This window comes from Schistocerca americana, chromosome 7, assembly GCF_021461395.2.
Source record: "Schistocerca americana isolate TAMUIC-IGC-003095 chromosome 7, iqSchAmer2.1, whole genome shotgun sequence".
Taxonomy (NCBI): domain Eukaryota; kingdom Metazoa; phylum Arthropoda; class Insecta; order Orthoptera; family Acrididae; genus Schistocerca; species Schistocerca americana.
Window position 1 is genome coordinate 315256032 of NC_060125.1, and position 22735 is coordinate 315278766.

The 22735-nt window shown below is 41.7% G+C and overlaps 1 protein-coding gene across 1 annotated transcript in view; it reads right to left on the minus strand.

The window, feature by feature from the left end:
• LOC124622290 (calcium/calmodulin-dependent protein kinase type IV-like) overlaps positions 1 to 22735 on the minus strand; it is a 601039-nt gene that overhangs the window by 446825 nt on the left and 131479 nt on the right. Inside the window, exon 2 of the mRNA XM_047147960.1 lies at positions 2906 to 3018. Coding sequence (XP_047003916.1) covers positions 2906 to 3018 — 113 coding nt within the window. The remainder of the gene's footprint in view (positions 1 to 2905; positions 3019 to 22735) is intronic.

A 22735-nucleotide genomic window follows, 5' to 3' on the forward strand; every position in this document is an offset into this window, starting at 1 on the left:
CAGTTTACTATTAGCACATTAACATTGTTATTCCCTGTTGCGTTTTGCCTAGTACTACCTTGTCGCGTCTCAGGAGGCGTCTTGTTGGGCCTAGGGAGGGAATTCTCTAACCTAAAAAACCCACATGTGCACTCCACACGTACTCCGCTACCCTTGTAGCCCCCTATTCAGGGGGACCCTACATTTATCTACCCGATAGCGGAGGTCGAGGAATTTGCACCCCAGATCTCCGCAGAATCGTCTGAGCCTCTGGTTTAAGCCTTCCACTCGGCTCCAAACCAGAGGACCGCGATCGATTCTGGGAACGATACTACAAATAGTTAGCTCAGATTCCACCCCGCGAGCGAGGCTTTCCGCCTTCACCAACTCCGCCAACCGCCTGTATGAACTCAGGAAGACCTCTGAACCCAGACGGCAGGAGTCATTGGTGCCAATTCGCAGTCGGGTGCACCCAGTACTCTCTATCGCCGCCGGCAGGGCCTCTTCCACATCTCGGATGAGACCCCCCGACCTTTCCGCTATCTCCCTAACATTGGAGCTCCCAACCGCTAAAAAACCCCTCCCCCCGTGTGCCTGCTCGGACCTTGCTGAAGGAGCGGCCACATGTCCACTCACAGGCAGAGCGGGCGATGCCACACGGCCAACCTCCACATTGGCCCTCCGCCTCGTGCGACGCGAACGCCGCTGAACCCGCCACTTCCCTTGGGGAGAGGGTGGCCCAACCCCGCTCGGTACGCGCGAAGATGTCTCGACAACAGGGACCGTGGGCGAAGCATGCAACACCTGGGGTGTACCATGCGACGCACCAGACTCCCAACTGCTGCTACACTCTGAGGCAGCAGCCTGAAGACGGCTGACCGCGGCCATCAACACGTTCAGCTGTTCGCGAACAGTGGTCAGCTCCTCCTGCGTCCGTACACAGCAGTCACACATGCTATACATCCTAAGAAATGAATTTACTGTAGAGAGTTAATCACTTTTAACTAGACTGCTAATTCACTAAAGGCGGCTGATAGCTGTCTAAGCTGTGGTTACTAGACACTTCTTGTTGAAAACAATGAAAATAAGCACTATCTGTCTCTCGACTGTATTCAAAACAAACGCTAGCACTACTGGCACTACAGCTGACTAAAGGGACTCTCTCTGACTGTATTCAAAACAAACACGAAATCTATGGAACATTTACTAGTATTCGAAAATTAAATCTTCCTAAAAGCAAAAACACACGGAAGAAGAAGTGACAAGTAAGAAAAATACAGTTAATACTTAAATTAACGTAGCTCGCTGTACAGCAGATATGGAGCAGACGACACTGACACTTTGACCATTTTTGTGCTAAGTCAATAGGATGTTCATGCGTTGTACCATAGCTAAGCAAATGCTTAAATTTACGTCTCAAAAAATTTTTAGACCTAGTCATAATAATGATGATGTTGGCTTTATATTATCCTTCCTACTCCTAAGTTCTTTTTGGGTGATTAAACTTAGTGTTTAAGCACAAAATTTTCCTAGACAGGTCATACGTGGTAAGGACGTGATGTCTTCCTCATATCATGACCAACGAATACTTCATAAATGTTAAGGCAGTCGATCTAAGTACGTTCTGCACAGGATAACACATACTCCCTTTTCCTCAGCTGTATCTTTCTTTTATTTCACTTTACTAGTAAATTCAAAGTCAGGAGTTAGGTTCTCGTCTTGTCCCAACAAGTACCCAACACACAGTATGCGCAGGCGCAAGGTATTGTGACCGCCTAGGCCGGCCTCATGACGCTATGGCCAGTTCTAGTACAGCACTCGTGGCTGCCGAAGCAGTTTCACATAAGTTTTTTTACAAAAAGAAATGGCTCTGAGCACTATGGGACTTAACTGCTGTGGTCCTCAGTCCCCTAGAACGTAGAACTACTTAAACCTAACTAACCTAAGGACATCACACACATCCATGTCCGAGGCAGGATTCGAACCTGTAACCGTAGCGGTCGCGCGGTTCCAGACTGTAGCGCCTAGAACCGCTCGGCCAGTCTGACCGGCTAAGTTTTTTACAGTCTGACGATAATTTATGGATTTGTAGCTTTAGCTTGACGATGTCCACTATGGACAAACGGTAGTTACTTTTATACTGAAGATGGTCTGGTTATTCCGACTGAAACCTAGGTAAATCTAGGTAAACTTTGCAACTGAGGCTGTTGGTTTTTAAAATTAAAATTATTATTTATACAGTTACTGACAGGGCCGCGAAATGTTGAAAATTTTTAGCTACGCTTTTGCATCGTTACAGAGGAAGCCTGTAGACACTTTTCGGCCCAATTTCAACTTTTGCATCGCAGTGGGAGACAATTACAGGGTTTCGAAAAACGTGATCTTTTAATTTTGTTGCACAGGGTATTTGGTTTTTGTGCATAAAAATTAAAAATCAGTTTTTCTTCAGGCTTACGATTCCGCACAGTAACCCTGCTTATTTTGAATTTTAAAGCAGGACTCGATTAAAAATCTTTAACCTCTTACGTTCAGTTAGTTCGTACATTCATTATAAAATAATTATCGTTTCATTATTGCAGTTATCGTTATGGTTGTTAATTTAGTTCACAGTCCCTTCTAATTAAATATTAGCATCATAAAAGTGCTCCCTGGACGTTTTACGTTTTGTGACTCTGAGTCACAAAGAGCAAGAAGTCACGTAGCGCTGTGTATGAAATATAACTAAACTTAAAAATTATTTCTTAATTTGAACCGGACGCATTATCACCTACCGTTCAAGAATAAATGCTAGATAACTTTATTGTGCTCAGTGTTGAATTCGGTGACTACATACAAGGCAAGGACATTCAGGAAAAATATGTACACTTAAAGACTGGCTTTCTTTCCACGATATTGATGTGCCAAAAGCTGTGCAAGCAGCACTGACCTGCCGATGACGTCTCCCAGGATGTAGCAGTCCTCGAGTCGCTTCCCGGCCTGCTCCGGCAGCCACGGCTGTTGAGCCGCCACGTCCAGTTGTAGGGGCTTTGTCTCCGACATCTGCAGGCAAACAGAATTTCTTCACTGCCGAGCATAGGTCGAGAAATATCAGCTTCAGTGTAAATTTCTCAAAACATATTTTCCACCACCAGCATAACAGCGAGCGTGCGTCAACTTATATTAAAGAGAAGCATGGAACGAAAGAATGACGCGTAAGTAACTACAAATATTAGCTGGACTTACCGTAGGTGCTTGTACAACCGAATAATATTAAATAGAAAACACTTCCTAATGCACAAAATTATACCTATTCTCTCATCAACCGGTACCTGACTTCTTAGGCCGTCTTCAGGCGACAGATAAATGTCGAAAATGCACATGAAATGGCGTGTGAGTTATAGAGAAGATACAAGAGATGCAAAATTATGACATTCAGAATGTTTAGAAGGAAAAACATTACATTTTTTTGGCAAACAGAGGTATTTACGTTAACTAAAATTGGCAGTTGCGAGTAGGACTCGCACACTGAGGGTCCCATACAAATTTAATTATGTATATATAAATATCAACAGTATCAAAATCTCTACAGTAGTTCCGAGGACTAGCCGGCCGATGTGGCCGAGCGGTTCTAGGTGCTTCAGTCTGGAACCGCGCGACGCTACGGTCGCAGGTTCGAATCCTGCCTCGGGAATGGGTGTGTGTGATGTCCTTAGGTTAGTTAGGTTTAAGTAGTTCTAAGTTCTAGGGGACTGATGACCTAAGATGTTAAGTCCCATAGTGCACAGGGCCATTTGAACCAGTTCCGAGGACTAGCCCAAATATACAAAAACAAGTGAGCAGGCGACTTCAGTTTTTATTTGCTTACTAAAACATTACGAAACTTATATTTTGTCTTTGCATGTAGTAGAGTTCGTCTGGTATGTTTCTGATGGATGATGATTCTAAAGATATTTTTATATCACATATTTACAGTTTAAAAACCTTCAGATATTTTACTTTACTTCTACTGTGAAACTTTTCTTCTTGCTTAATTTCGTATTTCTGGGTCAACAGGAAGTAACCTATATATTTTGATCAGCGAATTTGCGAGTATCAAAATATGTGACATTGTTATGCCGGAGCCAAGGTAGCCCCTGAGGGCTGGCAACCCATATTACACAACAGAGGATGGGGTTGTCTATGTCCAAAGCATACCAAAAGCACCATGGTAAACACCGGCTATTTACGTACAAGATAATGGAAGCAGACATTCTGAGCACTACTTCCTGCAGGGGGAGCTCGAGCCACGGCTTGCAGGAAGTGTCACCACGCCGAAACTTGATTGACTGGAGACAGCTATTTAGGAGCTAGAACCAGCCCCGAAGTTCAGTTCACTCCGGATGCCGACCTCGTGGACTTCGACTGCTGAAGATTATGTCTTAGTCTCTGAATTGGACTTTTACTAATGTGTGTGTGTGTTACCATGGACCTTTGTGGAAAATTAGAAGTGAAGTTTTGTTTGCCTTAATTAGGAGACTTACTGGCATCGTTATTGTTACCTTCTTTTGCTATTCAGTCATCAACCTTCTAAACTTACATAAGTAAAAGTTGTGTTTTTGAAAAATTGCGCATTGTCTGTCACAATAGACATAAATGACCGAATCTTTTGATTGGACTTACCTAGAATCTGAAATTTTATACACCGCCAAGGGATCATAGATCTTAATATGTAACATAAATTTGAACTCGGTATGTCACCTGTTGCAGAGAAAAAGTGTGTCAACAGACGGACAGACAAACGGACAGACGGATAATAAAAAACAACAATTTTTTTCGTGTTTTATAATTACAAATTAACAATTTTTGGATTTAGTCCTTTACTTATAGTGCCAAGTCTTGCTTCTTGCCAAATTTCATCATTCTAGGTCAAGGGAAATCAAACTATCGGTTTTGATGAGTGAGTTTGCGAGTATCAAAATATGTCACACAAGTTAGGGACTTCACTGACTTAGAAGCTTAAAATTTTTACACCGCCAAGAGACCATAGACCTTAATATGTGACTTCAATTTGAAATTTATATGTTAACCTATTCCAGAGGAAAAGGGTTTTAACAGACAAACAGACAGACCAACACAAATTAACGGTTTCGGAGTTTTTCCTCTACTTATACTGTGCAACTCTGCTTTCATGATTCTAGATCAGCTGGAAACGCCCTACAGGTTTTGATTGGAGAGTTTTCGAGCCACATAAATGGTCGTATCATTTGATTGCATTGACTTAGAAGATTACACTTTTACACTGCCAAGGGACGATAGCCCTTAATATACGACATAAATTTGAGCTTGATACGTCTACCCGTTCCCGAGAAAAAGAGTTTTTAACAGTCGGACATACAGACAGACGGACAACAAAGCAGTCCTATAGGGGTTCCGTTTTTACTAATTGAGGCACAGCACCCTAAAAAGAAAACAAAAGATTTTTATGTAAAGATAAGATATGTTAGGGGTATAGGTAGAAATACGGTGATAATTAGTACCTTAATATGTATCCTCATCAATGTGTTAGTTGGTTTTCTCTGTGTCTAACAGTGTTCTCGCAGATGTACCAAATAATTTACAACCTGATGTTTTCTGCACACTCATAGCTGCACCGCAAAATGATCTATGCCTGTCAGTACAGACTACCTGTTTTGTGTCCGTGCATCCACGCATAAATACATAACCTGCTGTCCAGGTGAAAATAAACATTAATGGCTTGTTTGTGCCACGCATACTTTGAGGTACGAACCACCCTAAAAACATAGTATTTGCAGTAGCAGTAATTCTTAGTCTGGAAATGAAGTAAATACTAATGGGATGTTGTTCAGTATACTGTACTCAGTCATCAACAAAAATATCTGCACGTACACCCCCAACACTGTATATTTAACAACTGATGAAAAATGAACTTGAATTTACAATCTTCATCTACTATTTGTAACTGAAACTAAGTTTAACATTGAGTAAATAGGAAACTGAATAGGTCACTCACTACTAAGCTGGCATTCTGTGCATAGTATTTCCAGTGGGATCATCTTACTGTTTTCCTTAAAAGAATGTAATACATAACATTCTACACCATACGACCCGTTTTCTATTAAAAGATGATCGACAAAGGTTTCATCTCTTATCTATTAGAAAGGCAATGACTCTGAAAAGAGGTTCCATGCTAAGACCCCGCCTACATTGGGGAGGTAAACAACTACGGATAAAGAAGAAAATAACAGCTAACAGGAAAAGCTCAGGCAGCGCAGTTCACTCGTTACGGTCTGTGAGAAGCAGTGCAGATTCAACGTTGTGGAAAGGGTGAGCTGATGCAGCGCCGCGACAGGTGCGGCATCGATTTTTAGGTGTCCGAAGAAGCCGATAATCGCTGGGCGAAGACGCTGTCCAGGCCGCGGTTGGCAGCGCATTGTTCCTCCTGGCCCAGCGGAGCCGAGCTCAGCTGACACAGCCGCCGCCTCGAGCACCAACCCCCTCCTCCCTACCATCCCCCGGTCCCGTCTCCTTTCCTCCTCCCACTGAAACACTCCCGCCGCAAGTCAGTCGTTGCAGCGTTTCCCAGGAGCCATACACTAATTGTCACTAGGTATCTTTGTCCTTTCGGCATTGAAGATACAGGGGCTACACGAAAATTAGGAAACTACTAGAGAAGTGCATGTTTGAACATAAACGCAGATGACAGCCAAGCCTGCAGGTTGCGCTGTCTTATTCGTCTAGGAACGGCACATGTACGAAGTCCTCAACACGTTGCAGTTGTCGGTCGTGCCAGAATAGTGTCATGTTTCGTTGTGATTACGGTATGCAGGAACTAAATAATTTGAATGGGGACAAGCCGTTGATTTTTTTCTAGAGTCACCACATCGAAGATTTATACCACACACAGAGAAGGGGAAAAACTTCATCTGCCAAATCAGGACGCGGACAAAAGTGACTGTTGAGTGATCGTCACACACGGTCATTGAAGAGGACTGTGACGAAGTAGAGGACGACAGGAACCTTGTCAGCACCAAAACATTCCGAAGGAAGCATCATTTGCAGGGAAATGCTTGGCAAGGGGAGTTCCAAAATTACTGATCAGTATATGCCCGTAACAGGAAAACGCGGTGCCGAAGCCGTAAAAGCTGCACTATGGAGCAATGCAAGAAAGTCATTTGACCGGACGAGACTTGTCTCAAATTCTTTCCGTATTCTAGCCGAGCTTACGGCCCAATAGGACATAGCGGAGATTTGGTGATGATCCGGCAGCCAAAGCATGGTATTCCATGATTGCTCTCGCTTGTCTGGTCCACCCCTTGATCAATGTTTTTCCTCAAAGCCGATGCTGTGTTAAAAGACGATATGGCTCCTGTTCACACAGCTTGTATCGTCCAGGACTGATTTTGTGAGCACGAGGTTGAATTGTTGCATCTTTCCCAACCCGCACAACAGGCATCAGATCTCAATATTATTGAGTCTTTGTGGTCTGCTTCGGAGAGAAAGGTGCGAAGGTGCGTGACCGCTCAGTCATCGTTCCCTTAACATCCCATTATTTTGCAGGAAAAATGATACAAAATTCCCTTTAAAACCATACAGGACCTGTATTCATCCATTCCGAGACGAATGGAAGCTGTTTTGGATGCCAAGTTTCCTACACCGTACTGTGTTTTTGGTGGTCCCATGTTCCTGTCAAATCCCTGTACACTCAACCATGTCATTGTGCGTGTTACGATATTATTGTACAGGCACATTCCCTTACATGACTTTTATAAATAAAAGTGCCCAACCTTAGATACTTTTTGGTTTAACAATTAGCTATGAAAGGAAGTGTTAGGTATAGATAAATAATGCGATAAATAATAGCAGTAGAGCTAACCACCTAAACCGAATTTAGTTATTTAGTTGTTGAATTTATGCAAATGAAGAAGAAAGATCGTAGAGATGGCATTTTGGCCTCTGCTAAAACTGACAGTACTGATGTGGTCGGTGGAAACTTACGACATGAAGTCACGTCAGTTGAGCAACAGATACCTATAGTATTCCACTGGAAACTGATATTCAACGAAACCTATATCACTGAAAGATAGTGAATACACATCAAAAAAAGATTTACGTCACATCGGTTACGCGAGTTCTGGAACCTGCACAGATACTTATCAACATATACACCAATTCCGCTCTTTTTATTGCTCATGAAACCACACAATGCATGTTATACCAACATACAGCGATACCTTCAGAAGTGGTGGTCCAGATTGCTGTACACACCGGTACCTGTAATACCCAATAGCTCGTCCTCTTGCATTGATGCATAACGGTATTCATCGTGCCATAGTATCCACAACTACACCGAGGCCCTGTTGGTACAGATTGTCCCACTCCTCAACGGCGATTCCGCGTAGATCCATCAGAGTGGTTGCTGGGTCACGTCGTCTATAAGCAGCCCTTTCAATCTATCCCACGCATGTTCGAAAGGGTTCCTGTCTGGAGAAGAGGCTGACCACTCTAGTCGAGCGATGTCGTTATCCTGATGGATGTCATTCACAAGACGTGCACGATAGGAACGTGAATTGTTGTCCATGAAGACGAATGCATCGCCAATATGCTGTCGATATGGTTGCACTATCGGTTGGAGAATGGCATCCACGTATCGTACAGCCGTTAAGGCACCTCTCATGACCACCAGCGGCGTACATCGGCCCCACATAATGCTACCCCAAAACAGCAGGGAACCCCCACCTTACTGCACTCGCTAGACAGGATGTCTAAGGCGCACAGCCTGACCGGTTTGCCTCCGAACACGTCTCCGACGAGTGTCTGGTTGAAGGCATATGCGACACCCATCAGTGAAGAGAACGTGATACCAATGCTGAGCGGTCCAATCAGTATGTTGTTGGACCTATCTGTACCGCGCTGCATGGTGTCGTGGTTGCAAAGATGGACCTCGCCATGGACGTCGGGAGTGAAGTTAGGCATACGTCTATCTATTGCGCACGGTTTGAGTCGTAACACGACGCCATGTGGCTGCACGAAAAGCATTATTCAACACGGTGGCGTTGCTGTCAGTGTTCCTCCGAGCCATAATCCGTAGGTAGCGGTCATCCAATGCAGTACCAGCCCTCAGGCGGCGTGAGCGAGGCATGTCATCGACAGTTCCTGTCTCTCTGTATCTCCTCCATGTCCGAACAACATAGCTTCCTTTAACTCCTAGGTGCCTGGGCACTTCCCTTGTTGAGAGCCCTTCCTCTCACAAAGTAGCAATGCGGACGCGATCGAACCGCGATATTGACCGTCTAGGTGAACGGGAAGGTGTCGTCGTTGAGTGACTGTAGGAGGATACAAGATGACTTGGACAGGATTTGTGATTGGTGTAAATAATGGCTGCTAACTCTAAATATAGATAAATGTAAATTAATGCAAATGAATAGGAAAAAGAATCCCGTATGTTTGAGTACTCCATTAGTAGTGTAGCGCTTATCACAGTCACGTCGATTAATCAGGTCGGATTGAGGGATGACATAGAAGCAATTCAGAGGCGGGCTGCTAGATTTGTTACTGGTAGGTTTGATCATCACGCGAGTGTTACGGAAATGCTTCAGGAACTCGAGTGGGAGTCTCTAGAGGAAAGGAGGCGTTCTTTTCGTGAATCGCTGCTGAGTAAATTTAGAGAACCAGCATCTGAGGCTGACTGCAGTACAATTTTACTGCCGCCAACTTACATTTCGTCGAAAGACCACAAAGATAAGATAAGAGAGATTATGGCTCGTACAGAGGCATATAGGCAGTCATTTTTCCCTCGTTCTGTTTGGGAGTGGAACAGGGAGAGAAGATGCTAGTTGTGGTACGAGGTATCCTCCGCCACGTACCGTATGGTGGATTGCGGAGTATGTATGTAGATGTAGATGTAGATGTAGGCATTGTTGAACTACAGACAACACGAGTCGTATACCTCCTTCCTGGTGCAATAACTGGAATTGATCGGCTGTCGGACCCCCTCCATCTAATATACGCTGCTCATGCATGGTTGTTTACATCTTTAGGCGGGTTTAGTGACATCTCTGAGCAATCAAAGGAACTGTGGTTCAAATGGTTCGAATGGCCCTAATCACTATGGGACTTAACATTTGAGGTCATCAGTCCCCTAGATTTAGGTCTACTAAAACCTAACTTAACCTAAGGACATCACACACATCCATGCCCGGGACAGGATTAGAACCTGCAACCGTAGCAGCAGCGCGGTTCCGGACTGAAGCACCTAGAACCGCTCGGCCACAGCGGCCGACCAAAGGGACTGTGTCTGTGATACAATATCCACAGTCACCGTCTATCTTCAGGAGTTCTGGCAACCGGGGTGAAGCAAAACTTTTTTGGTATGTGTACAAATAATGTATTTTGAGTTGATGTAGCAAACTGATTTACTACAGGAAACTGTTTGCAAGGTAACGAAAGCCATTCGAGATTGTAAGTGTAAAGAAATCGTACCTATGACCATTGTTCTACAGAGTGTCTGAAGAAACTGTAACTCACTCTTCATTTATTGTTCGGAGGCAACGAAGTGGAAAAAGAACACTGTGATTGTCCAGCTGAGATGTTTAGCAGAGGTCAGAAACACTTTCTCGTAAAGAACGCGATAAATAATTCAGGTTAGGAAGAGCGAGAATTTTTGTGGATTTTGTCTGTGGAGGACTAAATTTTAAAGACGGACTTACACAATTTCGCATTTTTTTTGCTGATAAAGGACATAAATAACAATAAAAGAAAAGCATCTGGTAAAAAATGAAAAAAATTCTTTTGCCTTTTCAAAATTGTGAGAGACGTATGTGAGCTGTCAAGGTAGAATGATTCGTGTCACTTTGGTGTGGGTTTGTGCACCGTTGAATAATGCCGCGTTTTGATAAATGTAGCTGAATAAATGAGATCCAACAGACAGTATTTTGAGAGGATGGTGCTCAGTGGTAGATCTTACGATAAAACGACTGTAGTAAAGCTTTTATAAACCGTTGAACCTGACAGCGCGCTAGTATTTTATTTTAAATTATTTCTACTTTCGTATGATCGCCTGTAACACAGACGACATGGTAAATCCTGATTATTTTTCTAACTATAGCAATATTGGCCATTCGTCAAGAGGCAGTCTGATAACCTTCCAGTTCGCTGAGCAGTGATGTAGCTTTGGAGCAGTGTTTCTCAAACTGTGTTCCGCGGAACAATGACTTTCCGAGGAAGTGGCTAAGTGATCTACGAAAAACCATCAATAATGGGGCAGTTTTCCGACATCTTGACGATACAAATTTTTTAAAATTTTTTTATTATGACTTCTGTTTTATTAATAATGATTTGAAATTGAAGTGATCAAAGTAATCACTGAATAAAACACGTTTTTTTATTCATAAAAGTTTTTTAACTTTCAAAATAAGCAAGGTGTTCCATCACACCAATAGGATTTTCAGAGTACTCTATCAGAGGAAAATTTTGGGAACCTCTGCTCTAGAGGACCAGTTTCCTCGCTATACCTGCGCTGTCTAGAGCGTCACTGAGTGAGCTTATATTGAGTCGCTAAATCATACATCAAGCTTCTAATTTTGTCTGACCCAGTACTCTGATTGTAATAATAGTAACAGTAGTTTGCCACACTTCAATCAATGCTCTTAGATACTGGCAGATCACCATTCTTGACTCAAGGTGATACATGGTTGCTGACGTATAAATTTAATCAATAGGGTAAGTTGGTACAATTTCGCTCATTTCGGACAAATGCTATTGCAACTGGAAACACGTTGAGGAAAGAAATAATTTAAATTATGGCACTTGTTCTTTGTTGTTTAATGAATGTACAGCACAAATTTTACACCATTTCAAGTCTTGCTTTAAACACAAGAAAAGGTTACAGAATTGAGTAAAATTGTTCGAAATTGTACCACACTAGGTACAATTGTGATCACATCTTAGTACAATTCTGATCATTGTCATCTTCCACATAAAAAGCACTTTTACCCCTGGCGCCGACGGAAACTTCTTGGTACCAAACATTAGAAAGCAGCGAATCCAGTCACCCTTTGCCAATGATTCAGCACTATAATAATGCAAGAAACAGAAACCACAGTTATTCTCGTTGTTTACTGGCGGTTTTAAGCTTTTAACACTTCTTCCATCATTTTTCCTAGTATTACATTTCTTTTTATTGTTCTTGTTGCATTTGTTTACTTCTGTGTTTGGTGCCTGTTGAAAATATTTGTCTTGCTGCGGTGGTTTTCCAGGTTTTCACCTTAAGTTAGTCGAATTGATGTCTGTGTTTTCCTTTTTCGAGACGATACCTTTCTCTCTGGAGTTGGCAATGTCCTTGACATAATCGTGCTGAGAAATTGTACTGGATGCTGGTCCTACGGATTTTCCGTGGTCTTCGGTTACATCTTTTAAAGATATGCGCACCTCGTCCAGAATTCTGGTAGTAGCTTGATTGGTTGAGGCTGAAGAAGCAGGAGCCTCGAACAACGTTGAAGATGCAAAATTCTCCTCAGGAACAACATCTTTGCAGAAGAGCATTATTATTGTGCACTGGAAACCCTTGATTGTACACCATTCAGATGCAGTTTTACTCCAGGCATCACAGGAAATAGTACAGAATCTTGGCTTTGTAGTGGTTTCATTGGGGGTTACGAATCCAGTCAGTTGCATTTCTGTGATATTGAGCCTTCAGAGACTTGAAGAAACTTAATTCTAATGGCTGTATTAAAAGTGTACTGTGTGGAGGCAATTCCGAAAGTTCTGTCCCTTTTTCCTGACAGTACTCTACATCATCCAAGGTGGTATGGCTCCATGGTCGTCCATAACAACTGTAATACTACCCACTGTTTTGTATTTCTTAAAGATTTCTTCATTAATCTACCCTGATTCACTCATCTCCTCAATGGAGCCAGGAGGTAGCCCATTTTCAAATTCAGGAGCTTTCCTCGGTCCTTTGAAAATTACCATTGGTGGTAAATACGTACCGGATGCATTCATGCATGCAGCAACAGTCACATTTTGCTCTCATTCCACGTTAGTTAGCGAAACAATTTCTCGCTTACCTTTACGACTATTTTTATGGGTCTGTTGTTAAGAAAAAGCTGAACTCATACATATTACAAATACACTCCGGTTTATCAAACAAATCATATTCCTTTAAGATTTTTTCCAAATTTTGGAAATATTTACTTACTTTCGCTTTATTTAAGCCTTCAGCTCTGGATCGTGAGAGACCCTCGAGTTTTTGCAGGCTATGCTTAGTGTGTCTCCTAATAAATGCCCTATGTCAATCGATTCCAGCAACCTTCCTTCCTAAGTTCCATGGAGGTTTCAAATTATTTTTCTCAGGCAACCGAAATGCAGCTCTTCTTAACTGGAGTGGCGATATATCCAATCGTCGCTGTTCTAGAAATAAAGTTTTCTGAACCAAAGCATCTTCCATTTCTGAACTGAATACCGCTGGAGGACCAATTCTGTTTTCTATAGTAGGAGGCAATCCAGCTTGTATTTTCTTTTTAATTTGTACTTTACGATGAAGGGTGCTGAAAGGAATATCGTATAATTCTGACGCAGTTAGAAGGCTCTTATTGCCTCATGTTATGAATTTGGAATCAATTCATTGTAAATTTTCTTTTTTGGTTGCTTTCAGGGCCTGTAAGCGAAAAAAATATGGATTTTCTTTGCAAACTCACGAGACAAAATATATTTAAATGTAGAGAACTTATTTGTAGTAATAGTGTATAATGTGGACACAATAACTAGTCTTGACGGATTAAACTAAAGAACTGCATTGATCGAAATTTTACTGGGCTATCGAAATTGTACCTTTTTCTGGTTTGAAATGAGCTTTGGCTACAATGAGATCCTGAGTAAATAATAGTACTGAACTGTGCCAAGGGACGGCAGCACATGTCACACAGTCTTTTTTTTTTTTTTTTATAGATGCCTCAGAACACGCCGGAAAGGAAAACAAGTCTCCAACCTTACTAATACAGAATTTACAAGCACATGGAAACTGATAAATTTATAAAAGCGCATAAAACTGTGCAACTTCACTTACCTCTCAGGAAAAAAAATATAATCTCTGTAGCACAATCTGTCGTATTCAGGGAAAAGACAGGGTGAGCTGTAGAAACCTTCCGCAACGCCATGCAAAGGCAAGGGTCCAAAGACTACGAAACGGAAAAATGGCGCGAACCTTATGTTGATCGGAATTATACCTATATCGAAATTGTACTGCCTTACCCTACTCAGAATTATCAGTCTTTGATGAAGAATGTCTTCAATGCACAAACATAATATTGTATACGCATCGAAGAAGCGATGTAGCTAAACATATTACAATCAAATACTCAGAAGACGGTTTTTTGAGGGGGTCGGAAAAAATCTGAAAATCTCATAAGTGTGTTGGAGGGTAGGTTGTGCCGAGAAATTAGCACTGAAATTAGGCAATCAGACGGTTGTGCGCGCAAATTCAAGCGGCCCGCCAGAGTCAGTTGCTCTGCAGCGTAAATGATAGCGCACGGAGACTGCTCAGATTCAGTACTTACTAGTGTCCCATGTTCATCTTTTGTATCGCTCTCTCATTCAGTTTTAGGAAATCAAACGAAGCACACGTTTGGCGACACCGGCTCTGGCGGGCTGCTTGAATTTGTGAGTCCAACGGTCTGATTGGCTAACTTTAATGCTTGTTTGCTCGGAAACGGCGGAACGTATCGATTTTTTTTCATATAAGTTATTCCTCAGCACACTCTACCCTGCAACATTGTTAAAAGCGTTCCAAACTATTAGTGACCAACCTGTGTATCAGACAATACGTTTTCCATTTAAGTTGTTTCTGATTAATAAAATACAGTTTTATTCTATGAGAATGTCTTGTGGAGGGGATGGAGACTGTACACGATGACTGAATCTCAGAACAATAAGCTGGGCGACCTAGCAGTGGCTTACGTAGATTGTATGAAAGGCATTTTGTGAAACAACCAGCACTTATATGACGACGCTGTATGTTTACTCTAGTCCTCCAAATATGTAAAGATACCATTATTTACAGTTTGGTTTCTTAGAGCCCGTAATTTGGTAGAATACTAAAAGTATTTGAGTAGGGTAAGTGCCTAATTATACGTATAATGGCAGTAACAACGCCACAACTGGCGATAGTTTGTCTCATCCAGCCAAAAATGAGCGCAGTCCTACTTTCTGCAGATGAGAGGCTGGCTTCGCTGACTACCTCTCGAGAATCGAAATCCAGTCTTTATATAGAAGATGGATGAATCTCCCATTACTTTGAAAGCGTCGGTAAAATGTTCCGATACGTATTCAGGTCTGGAACATTGTTACAGAGGACAGTGTCAAGTGGGCACAAACTTGAATATCCGATTTGGACGGTTTTCCCGAAAGTTTTGCTAGCGAAACTGAAAGCTGTCATTTTACTGCAAGCCGTAATACTGCGTGTCGCATTATACAGCCTTTTCTTAAGGACACTAGTTCACAGAGAGGTAACAAACTGTTAAATTTTTTCAGTGGCGGCGTTAGGCGCCGGCGACCGCTGACGGCCTCGTGCCTGTGGGGGACTCGCAAAAAAGTTGATTAAACTGTTAAAATTTTAGCTACTTAGTTGTCCATCTCTATTTCGGTACGAATGTAGTAGTATTTATCGAGAGGGTCGCCTTGCAACATTATGATAGTCAAGCCCCATTACAAACTGAATCTAAGGTGTACTCCTATGCGGCAGCGCGCCAAGCGTGCACTGGTTCTGGTTAGGCCTATAACATTAGACGATTCGCGCGGGATACACCTGTCGCAAATCAGCTCATGCGCACTAGACGGCAGTAACGCGTGGAACTCGAGGGAGACTGTTGCAAAGTCGTTCATAGAGACTAAAAAAATTTGTAAAATAAATTATTAAATTTAATACTTAGAGAGGAAACTGATTTCCATATTAAAGAAAGATACATGTTAAATGGAAAATACACTTACTTTTCTTTATTCCATATTCACAGCTCGCTTGATAGGCACAGTTTTTCCGTATTGACACTTCAAGCCGACAACAAGCAAACGAAACAGCGCTCTGTGGAAGAGACAATACAGGCAGGAGCATTGTCTTGGCCAGTTATATCAGCTCTCTGAAACCAATCCTACCTAGTGACAATTCATTCTCGTTTCATGTTATTGAACTGGTACAAGTGAATAAGTCTTTTATCTCTGAAGGTGTGGTTGTACCAATATCAGTCATACACACTAAAGGAATCCCTCCGATTGTAAGTACACAAACACATTTCTCAGCGTATTTATTTGGCTGCTGTCATGCATCACAGAATTAAAAAAAATATTCTGCCACGTATGAAAATCGCGTGTTTATTTGCCTGCTATCATACATGAAAGAGTACAAAAAAATATTCTGCCACGTATGATAATCGCACAGCTTATTCGCTCTATACTGTGACATTCAGAACTTTAAGTGTCCTACTGTACTTATCAACGTACTTAGCACAAAATGTTCTTTTAGGTCATCAAGTCTGGAGGGCCCTCAAGAGACAGGGACACGGGGAGAAAATGGGAATCCGGCGCATCAAAATGAAAATGAAAAGATGAGACGATTACATACAACAAAGCTATGAGTTCGAGCATGATGAAATTTCTTAAAAAAAAACTTCAGGTGTAACTGGTCCAGTGGCTTCCGATGAAGCTCTTATCCAAGCGTCTTTAGTTTCTGAACCAGAACCAGCTTCAGGGTCAAATGAATCTGTTACCCTTTCTGACACAGCATCAGAGTTGGGTGAAACTGCTCTGATCCGAGAATGTGAGCCGAATAAAGACTTCAAAAGTGATAATGAAGAGCAAAATGTTCACATAAGAGAGTCATTTATAGAATTAGATTCGGGAAAGTGGGTATTTCTATTAACAGATTCGCAGTATCATGATTTAATTCAAAATGGTCCCCAACAAAACCTAGGGAAACCTGTTGAAGGCTACTTTTTTCACATTTTCAGAAACAGATAGTAAAAGAAGGATGTTGTGACTGTAAGGAACTGCGTATTCTGTAAAGGAAGCAAATACGGAAAAACGGTAGATAAAGAAAACGAGAGATTGACTAGGGAATCACAAAAGTATTGGTATAACTTTTTTGAAAGAGTGATCGATATTATGAAATGCTTAGCTTCACACAATCTGGTGTTTAGAGAGCATCGAAAATCCCTTAACCAGAACGACAGCGGAAACACTGGAAATTTCATATATTTCATATATTTAAATTGTTATCCACATATTATCTAACACTAAAAGAGCACCTGCAACGTATCACGCGTTCGGGAAGACGACGGTTCAGTCCCACGTCCGATCATCCTGATTTAGGTTTCCCGTGATTTCGCTAAATCGCTCCAGGTAAATACCGGGATGGTTCCTTCGAAAGGGCACGGCCGACTTCCTTCCCCGTCCTTCCCTAATCCGATGAGACCGATGACCTCGCTGTTTGGTCTCCTTCCCAAACAACCCAACCCAACCCAACGCAACGTATTAATGGAAAGCAAATTCGTCAGCATTATCTAACCCACGACATCGAAAATGAATTAATTACATTAGTGTCCAAATCTGTTATCAACGAAATTATAGACAGAGTCAAACAAGAAAAATATTATGCCTTCATGCTCGATTGTACCAGGTTTTCGAGCCTTGTGGAACAAATGTCAATAATACTAAGATTTTGTAATTCCTCAACTGGAGAGGTAGAGGAACATTTCGTTGGGTTTATTGACGTCGCTGAAACAACGGGAGAGTATTTAACAAATGCCGTTTTAAAGGAACAATAAAACAATTTCCTAGGCATCCGCAATGTCGAAGTCACGGATATGAGGCTGAATTCATGTTCATTGAAATAAATATACAAAGTCGGAAATTCTTGACTGGCGTCGTGTACAAGCCGCCAAAAATAAGCTCAATGAGTTCTTTTCAGTCGGAATTACATTCACTTCAGTGTCAATACGAACATGTCATCGTAATGGGTGACTTGAACATAGACCTGCTAAGAGACACTCCCTCCGCAATAAACCTAAGAAGACTGTTTAGTTGCAATAGCATGAACATTCTTCCATTACAACCTACACACCATACGGCGCACAGTCATACTCTTATAGACGTAATCGCAACGAAACAGACTGACAAAGTAAGAGATGTTGGTCAAACATCGGCCCCTGGCCTCTCAGCACATGATGTAATATTCCTGGCCTACTCTGTGCAGCCCCCAAGGATCAAATCGCGTTACATAACTTGTAGGAACATGAAACGTATTGACCTTGACGCTCTAACAGCCGATTGCTCAGAAATCCTATGGCATCAAATAATCAGAAAACCCACAATCGACGGCAAAATTAATGACCTTGGTGATAAACTCACTGCCCTCTATGACAAACATGCACCTGTGCGCACAATCCGTGTAAGAAAATCTCCTGCTCCATGGCTGACAGCTGAATTACGTCAAATGATGACTAAGAGGGATGCTGCCCACAGGCGTTTCAAGGCAGATCCGAAACCCGAGCGTTTCGAAGAATATAGAAAGCTACGGAACAGAGTGAAACAATGCATTCGCAATGCTAAAATCAGGCACGCTCGCTCCCTTGTATGCAGCGATCTGACGCCCACGACTCTATGGAAGAATCTCCGTAGCTTGGGGGTCGGAAAGGCAAAATCGGAAACTACTTTTCATGTGTCTGCTAACGAATTAAATGAATTCTTCTCTCCACCTCTGAATACCAGCACAGCTGATAATTACCGTCCACAAGAATCCCCAAACAGGATAACTAACAACGATACCTTCCATCTAAAACATGTAACAACAAATACGGCAAGAAAAGCAATAATGAGAATCTCTTCTGATGCAATAGGCAACGACAGTATCGGTATAACCATGATTAAGAATGTTGCCGATATCTTAGTACCTGTCTTAACTGACATATTTAATTTTTCCCTCGTGAACGGAATATATCCTACTGCATGGAAAAGAAGCCTAATTCGACCCATCCCTAAGATCGAAAACCCGCAACTGCCTAGTGATTACCGACCAATTAGCATACTGCCTGCTGTTTCCAAAGCACTTGAATATATTGTTCATGACCAAATCACTGAACACTTGCATGAATTCAGCCTATACGACAAATTTCAATCCGGTTTCCGTAAACATCACAGCACAAACACTGCTCTAATTAAAGTAACTGATGACCTGAAATATGCCATCGACAATCGAAAGGCAACAATATTGACGCTACTGGACTTCAGCAAAGCTTTTGACACTGTTAACTTTGACATATTGCTCAGAAAAATGCAACAGCTTAATTTCTCTGATAGTGCAATGAGATGGTTTGAAAGCTACTTAAAAGACAGACAGCAATGTGTTGTCTGCGTAAATGAAAAATCTTCCTGGAAACATGTTTCCTCGGGAGTGCCACAAGGATCAGTCTTAGGACCACTTTTGTTTTCTTTATATGTCAACGATATTTCGTCGGTTCTGTCCTCCTGTAAATATCATTTCTATGCCGACGACCTCCAGCTCTACCTAAGTGTCAGACCTGAAGATGTAAACACTGCAATCGCTCAGATGAATGATGATCTGTCTTCAGTAGTGAGATGGGCGAAAAACCTGGGGCTTAAACTAAATGCAAAAAAGACGCAAGTAATCTTAATAGCCCATCAGAAATTAATAAGTTCAGATTTCCGCGAACGGCTACCTCCTATTCTGCTCGACGGTACTCCAATACCATATCAGAAAACAGTGAAGAACTTGGGTGTAACTTTGGATGAGCATCTCAACTGGGCGGAGAATACAGTCGCAGTGTGCCGAAAGACGTCTGCTTGTCTCTATGCTCTCAAAAAGTTTCGGAACATATTTCCACAGGACTTGAAACGCCAGCTCGTGCAAGCACTCGTTCTACCGAACCTCCACTATTGTGATGTGATTCAACAAGGCATGAGCAGTGAAAACAAAAGACGGCTAGAGCTAACCATGAATGCCTGTGTGCGTTACACCTGCAACATTCGCCGATATGATCATGTTAGTGCTTCATACTCCGAGCTAGGGTGGCTGCGGCCTGACAAATTGCGTGACTACCACACTCTATGTCTACTCCACCGACTCCTCATCGCGCAAGCACCCCAGTACCTTGCTTCAGAGATTAAAAACCTGTCATGTCATCATAATCGAAACACGAGGTCACTCTTATTTGGTATCCTAACTGTGCCCACTCACAAAACAAAAACTTTTGCAAACTCCTTCTCAGTTGCCACTGTCCGCCTATGGAACAAACTGCCCCTTACCTTGGGCAAAATTCGATCTCCTGCTGCTTTTAAGAAGAAGTTGAAGCATTTCCTACTATCATCCTCACAAAGTTCTCCACAAAATTAATGTACAAGGACAATCCCCTCATCTGTCAAATAGCAAAGCTAGCGTCTCCTATCTTGCTCCTGAGATGCCTTCCTCTTCATCTTTCTCTATTAGCCACGCAATCTTCTTTTCCTTTATATTTCCTTAATTATGTTTCATCATGTCTCTATTCTTCTCCTCCCTTCACCATGAGTCTCCCTCATACTCCGTGCTGCCGGCACTCCTATCTAAAATCTGTCTCTTCAATAATGTCTAATTATAACAGTACTTGTGACCTAAGAATATAAACTCTATATGTATGTATTTTTCCAGGTGTACCTTTCAAATTGTTTATCTCACTTTTTGTACTAGATGTAGTTTAACATGCCTACTAAAACATATGAATGTAAAATAAGTAGAATGCCTGGTTAGATGTAAGAGAGGGCCTGATGGCCCTAATCTTGCCAGGTTAAATAAATAAATAAATAAATAAATAAATAAATAAATATGGCTGGCAATAATAAAGGTGTTAGAACAAGAATACTTAATATTAATCGACGAGCTTTGTTCACGACCTGTGGATGCCATTGCTGCAATCTGCTTTAGCCAGATCCGTCTAATAATTCTACAACAGCTAAAACATTTTTCGGCCTCATCAATAAAGTTTATGTGCTTTTTACAAAATCAAGCAAGCGTTGGGATCTTATTTAAACTTAACTGAAATTGACAGTGAAACCACTGTCTGAAACACGATGGGAAAGTAGAATCGGAGCTGTAAAACCGATATTTTAGCAGTTTGATGACGTCGTCGAAAGCGTGAGTGACCTGAAAAATAGAGCTGATGATTCAGAAACTCCTAGCGACTGTGAAGCAGTCTTGAAGGAAATGTTAACTTTTGAGTTTATTGTTGAAATGCACGTGTGGTATGAGGTTTTACAACGTGTCAACAGTATAAGTAAACTATGGCAATCGGTTCAAGTGAACCTGAAAGTCGCTACTGATACTTGACGTTCATTTCGTGACAGGATTCAAGAATTCCGTAACACTGGATTTGAAACAAGCATTGCAGAAGCTCTATTGTTTGTATAAAAAGTCAGTTAAGAAATTGAGTCTCAGTTTAAAATAAAAGAATAGCGCAGAAAGAAAGAATGTTTTTTGATGAGCAAACCTTTTTACAGAATACGCTGCGAACGTTTTGAATAAAAACAGACTGCTTTTAGTTGGGGTTTCTATTTGGAAGGCCACTGATTATAGGTGAGATTGTGCAAATAGAGCAAACTAAATAATAAAAGAAATCAATTTGAACCAAAAACTGTGAGTTAGAAACATGCACTTGTAGTTTAATATGAAATTTGCGACGGTATTTGTGACTGCAGGCTACGAAAAAATGAATACTTATTTTTCAAAGAGCTCACGTCACATAGCTAGTGGGCTAGATTTGGAATGCAGGACAAACATATATCAGATTAGCAGTCAAACAAAGCAGTTTAGAGACACGTCAAATGAAATAAATTTTTGTAGCTTTCCTTAACTTTGCTACGTCTTTCATCGCCCTAGACCAGGTAGCGGATCTGTGGTGCTTGTTGAGGTAAGCGATCGCAAGTAGCGATTGTAAATGAGCGACGCCAAAGTGTGGCAGTCTGATGCCGGAGATAGCTGTAAATGTCTCGCAAAACTAAAAGCTACGAAGAATAATGTCTCAGTCACGTCATTGATGTGTATTTTATGTCAGATGCGTGTGAGACCAAGAGTAACTATTATGCTGAAGAATAATGTCTCAGTCACGTTAATGACGTGTGTTTTATGTCATATGCGTGTGAGACCAAGAGTAACTATTATGCTGGTTCCACCATCGCTGCATCTGATATACGGTGTGGTATTCGTGTCCTCTGTCTAGGGTACATAAGCCAGATTTGTCGATTTGAGGCAGCGCCATATAGTTATTACGACGAATCCTACATCGGCTGCTTCCTTCCATCTCAAATAAACTTGACACTTTCGAAGAAAGATACGTTTTCTGTAGATTCATGTTATTTCGTTATTTCCACATACTTACGCAGTTTACTTCAGGTACTACTATCATTTCCTGCTTTCCTGTTCTATCAGTGAATGATTTGCGGGAAGTGCGATATCCCTAAAACCGCATATGAGCTCGAGAAACTCATCATCGTCATTTGCTGTTATTGTTATGGGAGTAGGTAATACGTTGTTAGACTCCCCGTGTTACACGCTCTTGGAATTGCAATCGTAAACTTCTCTGACGTGGACAACGCCTCTCTTTTGAAGTATGCCGCTAGAGATTATCTCTGCAGTGCTCTCGTATTTCCTAAAAGATCCGTAACGAAACGCTTCACTCTTCTTAGAAACCCGTCTCTCTATGAATCGTACCTGGTCAGAATCACCGGGTGAAAAGAGAAAAAGAAT